This window comes from Amblyraja radiata, chromosome 1 (assembly GCF_010909765.2).
Source record: "Amblyraja radiata isolate CabotCenter1 chromosome 1, sAmbRad1.1.pri, whole genome shotgun sequence".
Lineage (NCBI taxonomy): Eukaryota > Metazoa > Chordata > Chondrichthyes > Rajiformes > Rajidae > Amblyraja > Amblyraja radiata.
The window spans coordinates 9,719,730-9,733,109 of record NC_045956.1 but is presented as its reverse complement, the minus strand read 5'-3'; the positions used below and the strand labels follow the sequence as shown (position 1 = coordinate 9,733,109).

Here is a 13,380-nt window from a genome sequence, read left to right as displayed (position 1 = left end):
ACTTCATAACAGCCTGCTTCCTACGGTTCATTGTTGCACATAATTTCTCTTAGAATCAAAATGAATCAAAATTCTAAACAGTGCCATCGTGTGGAAATTTGTGATATTTTCTCTTTTAAAGATTTCATTCTTGTGTTCCCATTTTTGAATCGCTTTTGGGAAATTCTATTTTAGGAACAAAATAAATGTGTTTTGTTTCTTCCCCCTTCGTTCAAGATAACACTATCTTGGTTTTTAAGCTCTTCTGTTTCCTTTCTGATTTGTTTCTTTTAGCATCTATTTCTCCCTATATCAACCCATATCAGTGAAAGGTAGACTCAAAATGCTGGAGTAACTCAGTGGGACAGGCAGCATCTCTGGAGAGAATGATTGGGTGACGTTTTGGGTCGAGACTGACCATATCAGTGAAACTTTTACATCTAGAAATGGAGGTGAACCTCAAGAAACTTGACAAATGATTCATAGAATCATAGAAATATAGAAAATAGGTGCAGGAAGAGGCCATTCGGCCCTTCGAGCCAGCACTGCCATTCATTGTGATCATGGCTGATCATCCCCTATCAATAACCCGTACCTGCCTTCTCCCCATATCCCTTGACTCCACTAGCCCCTAGAGCTCTATCTAACTCTCTTAAATCCATCCAGTGACTTGGCCTCCACCGCCCTCTGGCAGGGAATTCCATAAATTCACAACTCTCTGGGTGAAAACTTTTTTCTCACCTCAGTCTTAAATGACCTCCCCAGCTGTGATCTGATGAGAACAATATCTTTAATAGCAGATTTAAATGTATCTGCTATGTTCAAGAAAGCCTCTACTTCCTCAGAAGACAGGAAATGTGGCAATTCTCCAAAGGCTGTGGCCAATTTACGCAGATGCAGCATAGAAAGCATCCTATCGGGATGCATGTCTCCTCGTTTGACAGCTCTGCCCACAACTGGAAGAAATTGCAAAGTAGTGGATGTAGCTTAATCTATCATACACACAATCCTCTCCAAACCCTTCCCTCCCTCCCCCATTGACTCTTTCTATACTTCACACTGCTCTCGGAAAACAACCAACAAAAGCAAAGGCTGCTTATACCCCAGTCATTCTCTTTTCTGGCCTCTCCCATCAGGTATAATGCACATAAGTTAGAAAGGAAGTACCAACAGATTCAGGAACAACTCCCCTGCTGTTATCATATTATTGAACAGTTCTCTCATACACTACTAAGACATAGTCCTGGTCTCTCAACCCACCTTGTTGTGGCCCTTGCACTTTTCTTTTATCTGCACTTTGTCGTTGTAACACTGTAGTCTGCATGTTGCTTATTTTTTCCTTTGCACTAACTGTTATTTGTTATGCAATTGTGTTATGGTTTGCTTGTACTTGACTGACGAGAATGCATGCATATGCATTGGTACACACGTCAATAATAAACCAATAACAATTTCAAATCACATGAATGAGGAGCTGTTTCTTCAGCAAAACAATAATTGTGGTTTTTAATAACAGTATATCATTGTTTCAAATGAAAATATTTCAAAATTGTCTTACGAATATTATAAATTTCACCCCAAAAATCAGTTAGGTTATATGATATATACGTTGGAGACACAAGAAACTGCAGATGATGGAGTATCAACCAAAATATAGACTACTGGAGAAACTCAGCAGGTCAGACAGGGAAGTGGAGGAAGACAACATTTTGGGTTGGGACACTTCTTCAGGTTGTCTGTCTGTTATGTAGTATGTTATTAGGTCTAATATATATCTAATATCATTAGTTTTGCATAATACATTCTTACCATTGCTAACTCTGTGGAAATGTTATGCAAAATGTTTGGCGTTTTCAAAGAGGATGTTTCTGCAAGTTGTGCTGTAATTGCCAGTTCCCATCGGGCCACTCAGAATTGCCAGCCACAGGCTTTAAACTGTTGATTTTAAAAAATCTATTTAAGTTTTTATTTCTTATTTTAGATTTAAGGCATTTCACAAAGTTGTTCATTCTTCCCTGGCCACTTGCTTTTACTGAAACTCCTGCTCAACTCCCTTCAATACAACACCATCTCATTTCAGTGTGCTACCTCATTTCGGAATATTGTTGGCAGTGCTTCAGAAATTGGCTAATGCCTCTGAGAAATGGAGGCCACGTGAAAAGGAAGATCCATTGCTCTTGTTCTTGTGTAATGGGTATGATTAAATGTAAATGGATGGCTTCAAAATAACCACATTTGAAATGAATCGTGTTAGTTTGATCATAACCTGATTTATAGTGTACGTTGTCTTTAGGATTATTGGTTGGCAGAATTGGAGCAAATATCGAACAGTAAATAGAGCTCAAATATGAATCTCAAATTACATGATGCTTATAGAAAAGATGATGGGGTCTATTGCCCTCAGTGTTTCACGCTAATGAGTACTGCAAGCATTCGTTATGAATACTTCCCTTTCGCATGCACTTAATGCTCTGTCATGTATCGATGTTTGAAAGTACACTACGCACTTGGCCAATGCTTCTTTTTGTTTTCAGGAAAGCGCCATGTCTGCTGCTGGTGAGGCTCCAGGTCTGACTGTACATTCCCATCCAGCCACAGCTGAAATGCATGCACAGGATTTTGAGTCCGACTCTGAGGTTATTACACGTTTATGTTTCATAAAATTATCTAACCATGATTTAATGTTCGATCTTATGTGCTTAATCACTGCTTAACATTTTCATTCAATTAGTTGCACTTTGTCTCAAACAATAAATGAATGAATGTTTATTGGCCAAGTATGTATACATACAAGGAATTTGCCTTGGTGCTCTGTTCGCAAGTAACAACACGACATACAGTAAACCATTAAGAATAAATCATAAAACATTAAAACATTAAGAATAAAACATTATAGTTTAAACATGTGAATGAAATAAAATACGAGAGCAAAAGGAGGCTACAGATTTTTGGTTATAGAGTAGAGCTACTGCTTGTGGAAAAAAAGCAGTTTTTATGTCTGGCTGTGGCAGCTTTGACGGTCCGGAGTCGCCAGAGGGAAGTGATCCAATTAGTTTGTGGCCAGGGTGAGAGGGGTCAGAGATCTTACCCGCTCGCTTCCTGGCCCTTGCAGTGTATAGTTCGTTAATGGGGGGAAGGTTGCAGCCAACAACCTTCTCAGCTGATCGAACGATTCGTTGCAGCCTCCGGATGTCGTGCTTGGTGGCCGAGCCAAACCAGATCATGATGGAGAAGGTGAGGACAGACTCTACGATGGCCGTATAGAATTGGACCATCATTGCCTGTGGAAGATTGTGCTTCCTCAGCTATGGCAGGAAGTACATCCTCTTCTTTTTAACTGTGAAGTTGATGATGGCCCCCCATTTAAGGTCCTTGGAGATGATGGTTCCAAGGAAATTGAAGGACTCCACAGATGTTGTTGATGGCGAGTGGGGGGAATTGAGGGAGAGTTCTCTTAAAGTCTACTATCAATTCCACTGTCTTAAGAGCATTGAGCTCCGGGTTGTTACGAAGGCACCAGGATGCCAGCTATGTCACTCCCTGTCTGTAGGCAGATTCCTCCCCATCCTGGATCAGTCCAATCAGGGTTGAATCATAGTTAAATGCGCTTGAATTTCCTAAAATGCAGAGTTTCTGTTATAATTTGTAACAGTACTGGAAGGAGCTCATGGATTTGTTTTTAGATGTTGTTTTTAGTCAAGGCTATCATAGAAACATAGAAAATAGGTGCAGGAGTAGGCCATTCGGCCCTTCGAGCCTGCACCGCCATTCAATATGATCATGGCTGATCATTCAACTCCGTATCCTGTACCTGCCTTCTCTCCATACCCCCTGATCCCTTTAGCCACAAGTTATCCAGTTACTTGTTTTGCATCTTTCCTTCTCTTTGCCCATACACACATGGATGTTCTCTGCGCATGATACTTGGGACCAAGTTAATTTGTCCTATCCTCTGCCTTGTTTATCCAAGATTAACTTGTCAGTGGGATCCACACGTTGATTTGATCACTTTCTGCTGAACTGACCACCTCTCTTCATTGGTTGTTAGCAGATAGTCAAGTCAAGTTTATTCGTCACATACACATACGAGATGTGCAGTGAAATGAAAAGTGGCGATTTGTGCAAAAAGAATGGAACAGAATCACATATTCACATATTACATATTTGTGGGAGGGAGGGAAGAAAAAGGAAAAAAGCAGCAATTTAAAAAGACACCACACAACAGTAGAATGTTACAGTAAAGTTAGTCACTGGTGAGTATGAGTTTACAGACCTAATGGCCACTGGGAAGAAACTCCTTCTCATCCTCTCCGTTCTCACAGCATGGCAACGGAGGCGGTTGCCTGACCATAACAACTAGAACAGTCCATTGCTGGGGTGGAAGGGGTCTACCATGATCTTGTTGGCTCTGGAGTTGCACCTCCTGATGTATAGTTCCTGCAGGGGGGCGAGTGTAGTTCCCATAGTGCGATCGGCCGAATGCACTACTCTGCAGAGCCTTCTTATCCTGGGCAGAGCAGTTCCCAAACCAAACTAAAGAGTCTAAAGAGTTCTCTTAAAATCTTGTTTCTCCTCCTTTTAAATCTAACATCACAAACCTGTTCCAACATGAACCACCAAAATAAGTTGCACTGTTTATCTTTTAACATTAGATGAGCAGACATTTCCTCAATTAAATATAGAAAATGTTGAAACCCTTTTTTTGGTCCCAACTTAATAATCTGCTACACCATCATAATTTCCAACTTGGTTAATAGTTTGAGACTGCAAGATCATTTGCTCTCTCCATGTTATACTTCACACAGATCTAATTCCCCCACATACATTGTCCCTCACTAAGACTGTCCCTTCCTCAGACCAGCTTTTGCTCAAATTTTCAACTAAACTTGTGTCCTCTGTCCCCTTCCTTCCCAATGTTGTTTATTTAAAATCACCTATTCTGGTTTCCAATTCTCCCACTGAATTGAAGCAGCTCTAATCAAAGTCATACATGTTACACTTTGTAGCCTTGATCATAATCAACTATTCATCCCCGTTCTTGATCTTTCAGTGGTCTTTGACACTACTCACGATTCTATTACATCTTGTTGCAACTGTCATAATTTTTACGAATATGGAACTGCACTTGCTTGATTCCTTTCCTATTTATTAAATAGTGAAAGAATCAATACCCACTCTTAAACCATTAGCATTGGAGTATCTGTGTTTTCTTATGTCATACCTCTACGCTGCTGGAGATATTATTTAATCTCTTTGTCTAGCTTCACGTGACGTAAATGACGCTAGCTTCATTTCAAAAACTATTATTAGGTGGCCAAGGCAACTTTTTGGTCCCTACTACAAAATCAACTGCATGGCTTTAATTCACAACTCTATTAGTGATTTGGTGCTGACACCCACTTGCTATCACCGTGTTACACTTCACATGTATCTTGGTTTTCCACTACATTCATGGTCCACTAAGACTGTCCCTACCTCAACTCAACTTTTGCTGACACTTTCAACTATTTCTTGGTCATCTCTAGATTTGACTGTGCAGCCCTAGACAGTCTTTACATTTCCTCCCACATATGAATTTGTGTTTATTCACTGTGTGCCATTCCTTCTGAAACTTGTTGCAAATCTTGTTCACCCATCACGCCCATGCTTGCTGACTGGCTCTGACTGGCTCTGGCTGTGCAGCAACAAGACACTGGTGTCAAGTCCCAGCATAGCTCTAACGCTCACTTGCTCCTCTATCACCATCCTCACTTCATCTACATCATCTGTGAAATCTTTGCCGCACTACTTTCCTTCTAGGTCAAGCCTTTCGGCCAATTGTGGTCTCTTGTGTGTTTTTCTTGGCACTATTAGTGGGAAAGCTTGCAGTAGGTTTACCTCCCTTGTGTCTAGAATTATCCCTGTCCTGGTTTAAGATGCTCCTTAAAACTAAGTCTTCGATCATTTCTGTGGCTCGCTGTCCAATTTTATGTTGGATTGTGGGCATCTTTGAAAGTTTTATTATGTTAGGGTGCTATTTAAATTTTAATTACCATTCGTAGAGAAGAATGTAAATCTCCTTAACTATTGTGTTTAAATGGGATGATCTTTTGCTTCATAGGTTAGCAATGTTGTTTTCAGCTATTTCTGAAAGTTATGTTACTTTTAGAATCTAAGGGGTGACATGCCGTTGTCCTCTTTGTCAGTGTGGCAATTTTCTGTTTAAGTTGAGCAGTAAAACACAGAGATATCTGTTATTATCCTTGCATAACTTGCAGCTGATCACCATCTGGCTCTGTAGAATACCTAGGTTGCTGTTGTCAAAGTTATGACACCAGGTAGACAAGGTGGTTAAGGTGACCTTTGGTATAATGGCCTTCATCACTCAGGGGATTGAGTATAGAAGTTGCAATATTATGTTACAGTTATACAATGTGTTGGTGGGGCCTCTTCAGGAGTATTGTGTTCAGTTTTGGTCACCTTGCTAAAGGAAGAATGTCATTAAGCTGGAAGGGAGCAGAGAAGATTTACAAGGTTTCCAGGCCTCGAGGTCTGAGCTGCAGAGAGAGTTCGGGCAAGCCTGACTTTATTTCTTGGTGCAGGAGGCTGAGGGGTGATATTATAGAGGTGTATAAGATCATGAAGGTAATAGATAGGTTGAATGCACAGAGACTTGTACCCATAGTAGTAAAGGACATTGTTTTAAGGTGAGAGGGGAAAGATTTAATAGGCACCTGTGAAGCAACCTTTTCACATAGACGGTGGGAAAGAGCTGCCAGATAAGGTAGTTGAGGCAGGTACATTAACACCATTTAAAAGACATTTGGACAGGTACATGGATAGGAAAGCTTTAATGGGTTATGAACCAAACCTTGGAAGTCTTGGTTGGCATGGACACAGTGGGCTGATGGGCCTGTTTCCTTGCTGTATGATTCTGACTATTTAAAAATTAAAAAACGGTAGATTGTAGACTGGACGATCGGCATGTTTATCGACAGAATTAAACAAATTTGCTGGTTTTGCTGTCAGGCTGATATCTTGAACTATTTGGCCACTTGGAATTATTGGGGAAATTTTCTCTTCCTCTTGGCTATAATCAAGCTTTCAACTTGGAAATGTCATTTTGAAGGTTGCCCATTCATTTATAGAAGAATTATAGTTAGCAGCAACATTTAATTTCACATTAATATTATTGTAGTGAAAATGTATTTACGTTGAAGCAATGATTGACAGTGATTTGCATGAGTGGATGTCGGAGCACTTTAATTGGGAAAGACCACCATATTTTGTTCATCACATCCTTTATGCCGATGAAAGATTTTCACTGCCCTGGAATTACTACCGAACATAATCATTATTACAGCTGCTCCTCGATTTATGATGGGGTTGCTAAGTGCTCCATTAGATAGTCGTAGTACAAAAGGTGGAAAGAAAACCGTGGTGGTGCAAGTTCACTGCCCAGTGTATCGCAATTTAATAAAGCGAGTCATATTCCTACTAGAAACATAGAAACATAGAAAATAGGTGCAGGAGGAGGCCATTCGGCCCTTTGAGCCAGCACAGCCATTCATTGTGATCATGGCTGATCGTCCCTTATCAATAACCCGTGCCTGCCTTCTCCCAATATCCCTTGACTCCACTAGCCCCTAGAGTATCTAACTCTCTCTTAAATCCATCCAGTGATTTGGCCTCCACTGCCCTCTGTGGCAGGGAATTCCATAAATTCACAACTCTCTGGGTGAAAAAGTTTTTTCTCACCTCAGTTTTAAATGACCTCCCCTGTATTCTAAGACTGTGGCTCTTGGTTCTGGACTCGCCCAACATTGGGAATATTTTTCCTGAATGGGCAAGAGAAAGAGTGTGCAAATCCCAGATTAACAATCAGAAATATTTTTCCTAAATAGCATGCATGAAAGAGATTCTGTCTGCGTTACTCCAGCATTTTGGGTCTTCGTGCAGTGATATTAGCAGTAGTCTGACATCGGACTTGTCAAGGGGTCTAACCACAGAATGCGAACTTCCACCAGTTTATCTGGAAAATTCTGCTGCTGAGCCTGTTTCAGGTTTGACCTGCTGCAGGTTCAGCAACTCCAATTCAATGCACTGGAACAAGGGAGAAGTGTCAATTTTGGATAATTTGTATTCTTAATTACATTTGTTTAACCTAAATCTATTTAAAATTGAACAATGAGATCGGGAGTAGGCCGTTGGACCTTTCCAAGCTGCTGTACCGATGAGCACATTCATGAATGGTCCTCTTTTTGTAAAGCCATGTTCCTCCTTCCACCCCAGCCTTTGATGCCTTTCCTGTCCAGAAATCAGTCTACCTCAAATGTATTTGGTGAGTTAGTCTCCAGTCTTCCATGGGGGTGAATTCCACAGCATCACCGGCATGCCAATGAAGGAATTTCTTCTTGTTTCATTCTTAAATATCTTCCTGTGACTGAATCTGGACCAACGAGAAACGTCCAACCTGTCAAACCTTGTCGGAATCTTCTAAATTTGAGTGGACACAGGCTTTGACTGTCTAGTCTCTATCCTTTGTCTATCCTTCCATCCCAGAAATTGATGCATTTGCCAAGTTCCTATATTATTTTCGTAAGAGGTCCTTGCTTCTGTAATTTAAACCCTTTGCTGCGAGGACCAATATACCTTTAATTTCGTTGCCTGCAATTTTGTGTTCAGTGACTGTCAAGCAAGGATAACTGGATAACTTTGTACATAAATATGTCATAGTTTCCCATTATTTAAATAGAACTCTACCTGTTTTACTTACTGTAGGAAATACCGTCAAATTTACCTATGTTAATTCCATAACCGGCATGTATTTTCACACTCAATCAAGTTATATCCTCCTTGCAATCCGACTTCAACCTAGAAAAACAGAATACTTCTGCTACAGCATGTATTTCCGTGACACAAGTGATGAATAGGGGACAGACACAAAAAGCTGGAGTAACTGAGCGAGCCGGCAGCATCTCTGGAGAAAAGGAGTAGGTGACGTTTTGGGTCAAGACTCTTTTGGGGAATTCTACTTGCCTTACATGGGCCAATTTGATTATAATGCAATTTTGATAGGGAACTTTTTAGGGGTGGCTCAGTGGCACAGGGATAGAGTTGCTGCTTTACACCGCTTACAGCGTCAGAGACCCGGGTTCGTTCCTGACTACGTGTGCTTGCCTGTACGGAGTTTGTACGTTTTCCCCATGACCGTGTGGGTTTTCTCCGCGATCTTTGGTTTCCTCCCACACTCCAAAGACATACAGGTTTGTAGGTTAATTGGCTTGGTGTAATTGTAAATTGTCACTCGTGTGAGTAGGATAGCCTAGTGTACGGGGATCGCTGGTCGGCGCGGTCTGGGTAGGCCGAAGGGCCTGTTTCCGCACTGTATCTCTAAACGAAACTAGAGAACCACTAAATAGTTACTTTGGAAATTGATAAACAGAAGAAAATAGCCTCTATTTAAACAAGTCGCAGCTACTACTTTCAAAGTGGGTAGTCATTGAAATGTACAAGTAATCGCTTCTATTGACACTTGTGCAACAATACTGTATTAAACAATGTAACACACAACCTTTAGTATTTCCGCTTGCAGTAGCAATAATAAACTTACTGCTTTTGAAAAGATTTTACTTTAGGAAACCCTGCGGGAAAACTTTGTTATTACGAATTTGAAACTCCCCAGCTCCTCACCCCCTTTTTTTCATTGACACGATGGTCGTTACTGCACAGTTTTCTGTAACATGAGGCTTACTTAGAAATGCAGCTACTGTATTATATCAGAACTACCTCTGCCACATCTAGTTCCCTCGGGTGAATTATTGATAAATGTTGCGGATGTATGTATTTAAAAATTGTGAGACTTTTGTTATTTTCAATAATCAAACTATTCAAATATTATTACATTTAGTAAGTTGGCAAAGTGGTTTGTTTTGGATTGGAAGGCCCTGGGTTTGGAAGGATTTTGATTAAAACTTAATTTAGTAACCTGATTATTTGTTAGTTGGTTTTTATCCAGGAAATACATTGAGATAGTAGTTTTGTGCTATACTCCCCAGAGAGAAAGAGGCAAGAAAAGCCTTGAGAATACAATATCATGATGTATCATCACTTATGTGACCTCTGGCAATTTGAACAAAATGATATGTCTCTGTATACTTATCAGTCAACTGACCCATCAGCCTTTAGGAACACTAATGTCCTAAAAGGGAAACGGATGATGGAAGCATCTTCTGAGAATGAATAAACTAATTCATTACTGGCTAGTGTTACCAATACTGGGATCTTGCTCACCAGGAAAGCTGCTGCAGGAGAACATGGCTGTGGGAACAATGAACACAGTTGGGCAGGTACATGGGTAGGACAGTTTGGAAGGATATGAGACAAACGCAGGCAGGTGGGACTAGTGTAGCTGGGACATGTTGGCTGGTGTGGGCAAGTTGGGCGGAAGGGCCTGTTTCTACACTGTATCTCTCTCTCTGACTCTATAACACGTGGTATGATTTATGCTCTGACAGACAGGGCAGAATTGATTTGGTCCCTGGCCTTGGGATTAAAATTGCTCACTCATTGCATTTTAAAACCAAACTGAGTTTGCACCTTAATATTAAGTCGAACGTTGAAGAAGAACTTGAAGTTGAACTGTAGTATTTATTTATGGCAGTGAATATGGGGAGTAAGGCACAAGGTTAAAAAGCAGGACCTCCAGGGTGGTGATCTCCGAATTACTCCTGGTGCCACATCCTAGTGAGGGCAGGAAAGGAAGATTGGACATGGTTGAGGAGCTAGTGGAGAGGTCAGGAATTCAGGTTTTTGGACCTTTGCGATCTCTTCTTGGGCAAAGGTTATCTATACAAGAGGCACGAGTTGCACCTGAAGCGGAGAGGGACCAATATCTTGCTGACAGGTGTGCTGGTGCTCCTCGGGTGGGTTTAAAGTAGGTGGGCAGTGGGAAGGGATCCAGCGCAGCAGTAAGGCAGGTGGGAGGCTGGATGTTGGGACAGGAGTCAATTACAGCAAATTTAGTCGACAGGAGAAAGCATGACGGAGCGAGGAAGGGCAGTTGGGTTAAATTGCATTTATTTCTATGCTAGAGTCCTGATAGGCAGGGTGGATGAAGTTGGGGCATGGATAGGTACCTTCATCTGGGATGTTAATGTTCCAGATTCAGATGAGTTAGAGGTGGGGGTGGAGGGCTTGCTTTATTGATTAAAGAGGGCATCACAGCAGTAAAATTAAATTAAATTTAAATTACATTTCTTTATTTATATAGCGCATTTTTAGTCAACTTGCATTGACCCCAAAGTGCTTCACATAATTACATCCACACACACAGGCAAAGGTGGGTGAAGTGTCTTGCCCAAGGACACACACAGGCAAAGGTGGGTGAAGTGTCTTGCCCAAGGACACAACGACAGTATGCACTCCAAGCGGGATTCGAACCAGCTACCTTCCGGTTGCCAGCCGAACACTTAGCCCATTGTGCCATCTGTCGTCCTAGACCTGTCGTCATCTTGTGCCATCTGTCGTGCCATCAGTAGCCTGAGATAACATTACTGAAGGATCTTCCAGTGAGGCTATATGAATGGAGCTGAGATAATCATCTTGTTGGGAGTGTACTATAGACCCCCAAAAAGTCCATGGAAGTTAACGGAGCAAATATGCCGGGATATTACAGGCAGCTGCAAGGCTTATGGGGTTGTCATAGTGAGGATTTTAACTTGCCTTGTGCAGACTGGGACCGCCATAAGGCCAAGGGCTTAGAGAGGGTGGAATGTGTCAAACACATTTAGGAAAGTTTCCTCAGGCAATATGTAGAGGGCCGAGCTTGACTTGCATTTGAGAATTGGGTTGGGTAAGTGACAGAAATGTCAGTGGGTGAGCCTTTTGCAACCAGTGACCACAGTAATATTAACTTGTGGGCCAACCCTTCCTTACCATAACTATTTTAAACTTCTAAATTGAGGCAAGGCTAACTTTGAGTTAGCCAGGAACTTGCTAAAGTTGATTGGAATCGTTTGTTTATGGGCAAAGGGTGTCCTGAAATTGGGATGCTTGTAAAAATGTAAGAGTGAGAGCTCAAGGTATGCATGTTCTCTTTAGAGTGAATGGCAGTGGAGGTAAGAGAAGGGAACCCTGGATCAGAGAAATTGAGGCTCTGGCCAAGAAAAAGGAGGAGGCATGGTCAGGAATAGGTGGCTAATATCAAGTATATACTGGATGGATTTAGGGGGTTGAGGAACATTCTTAAAGAAATTGGGTCAAAAGGGGTCCACAAATAGCTCTAACAGATAATCTTAATCAGATAAGATTAAGGAGAATCTAAAGAGATTTTTATATGTACGTTTAGGTGAATAAGAGTAACACGAGGGAATAGGGAATTTTCAGACACCAAAGTGGAGCTGCAGGAGATGGGCAAGGTCCTCAATGAATATTTCTCCTTTGGTTTTATTGTGCAGAAAGACATGAAGATTAGGGACCTTGGAACAGTAAATGGAGATATCTTGAAGACAGTTCGTGTACTCCCACAGTCGGAGATGCTGGGCATCCAAAGACGTGTGAAGGTAGACAAATATTGTGGGCCCGATCAGATATACCCAGACTCTGTGGGAAAACTCGAAAAGAAAGTACAGGAGTCCCAGGCTGAGATATACGAATCATTGTTAGAAACGGATGAGCTGCTGGAAGACTCCAGGCTGGCAACATACCACCAAGGGCACCGTACGATGGGCAGCCTCGCCAACAGTCTGTCTGTCTTTTTGTCTTTTAAAATTATTTTTAGTGTGTTTTAAAAGTTTGTGTAAATGTTCTCTGGTTTGTTTTATGTGGGGGGGGGGGGGGCAGTGGGAACATTTTTTCAATCTCGTAACTTGCGGGAGATGCGATTGTTTTCCGGATCGTATCTCTGGTCGTTCTGCGGCCTAGCATCATGGAGCTGGAGGCCTCTCGGGACTGACTTTGAACCCCACCGCGGGATGTGGACTTACCATCAGAGCCGATCCCTTGCCTGGGATCGCCGCTCAAACCGCGGCCCGCGGACTTTAACATCGAGGGCTCGCAGTCTCGGGAGAGACAGAGTCGGGAAGCTCCAGAAGCCACATGACGTTCGACTAGCCTCGTCCCGGGGTAGATCACCCGGCATGGGGGAGCTGAGATTCCCCACAGATGCAGCTTGATCGGCCCGAGGAGGAAGGCTGGCACCGGCTACAGGAGTAAGATCGTCCTGTTAATGGAAGGTTCGAGGCCCCTGACCATTGGAGGACAAAGAAGGGAAGAGATTTAACTCTTTTTTTCGCCTTCCATTACAGTGAGGAATGTGGGGGAGTCACTGAGGTGAATGTTTATGTTAAAATGTATTCTGTGTGTTCCGTTGCTTTTTATTTGTGTGACTGACTTGGCAAATGAAATTCCTCGTATGTTGCA

General features: G+C 41.9%; 1 protein-coding gene across 4 annotated transcripts in view; it reads left to right on the top strand.

Annotated features, from left to right (window-relative positions):
* The window catches only part of arfip1 (ADP ribosylation factor interacting protein 1), a 110,064-nt gene that overhangs the window by 11,137 nt on the left and 85,547 nt on the right, over window positions 1–13,380 (top strand). For 3 of the 4 annotated variants that reach the window (XM_033017450.1, XM_033017442.1, XM_033017458.1), the window contains exon 2: window positions 2,514–2,615. The exons of the other annotated variant lie outside the window; for it this stretch is intronic. In XM_033017450.1, the coding sequence (XP_032873341.1) occupies window positions 2,523–2,615 (93 nt within the window). In that variant the 5' untranslated portion in view covers window positions 2,514–2,522. The remainder of the gene's footprint in view (window positions 1–2,513; window positions 2,616–13,380) is intronic. 4 annotated transcript variants of the gene reach the window in all.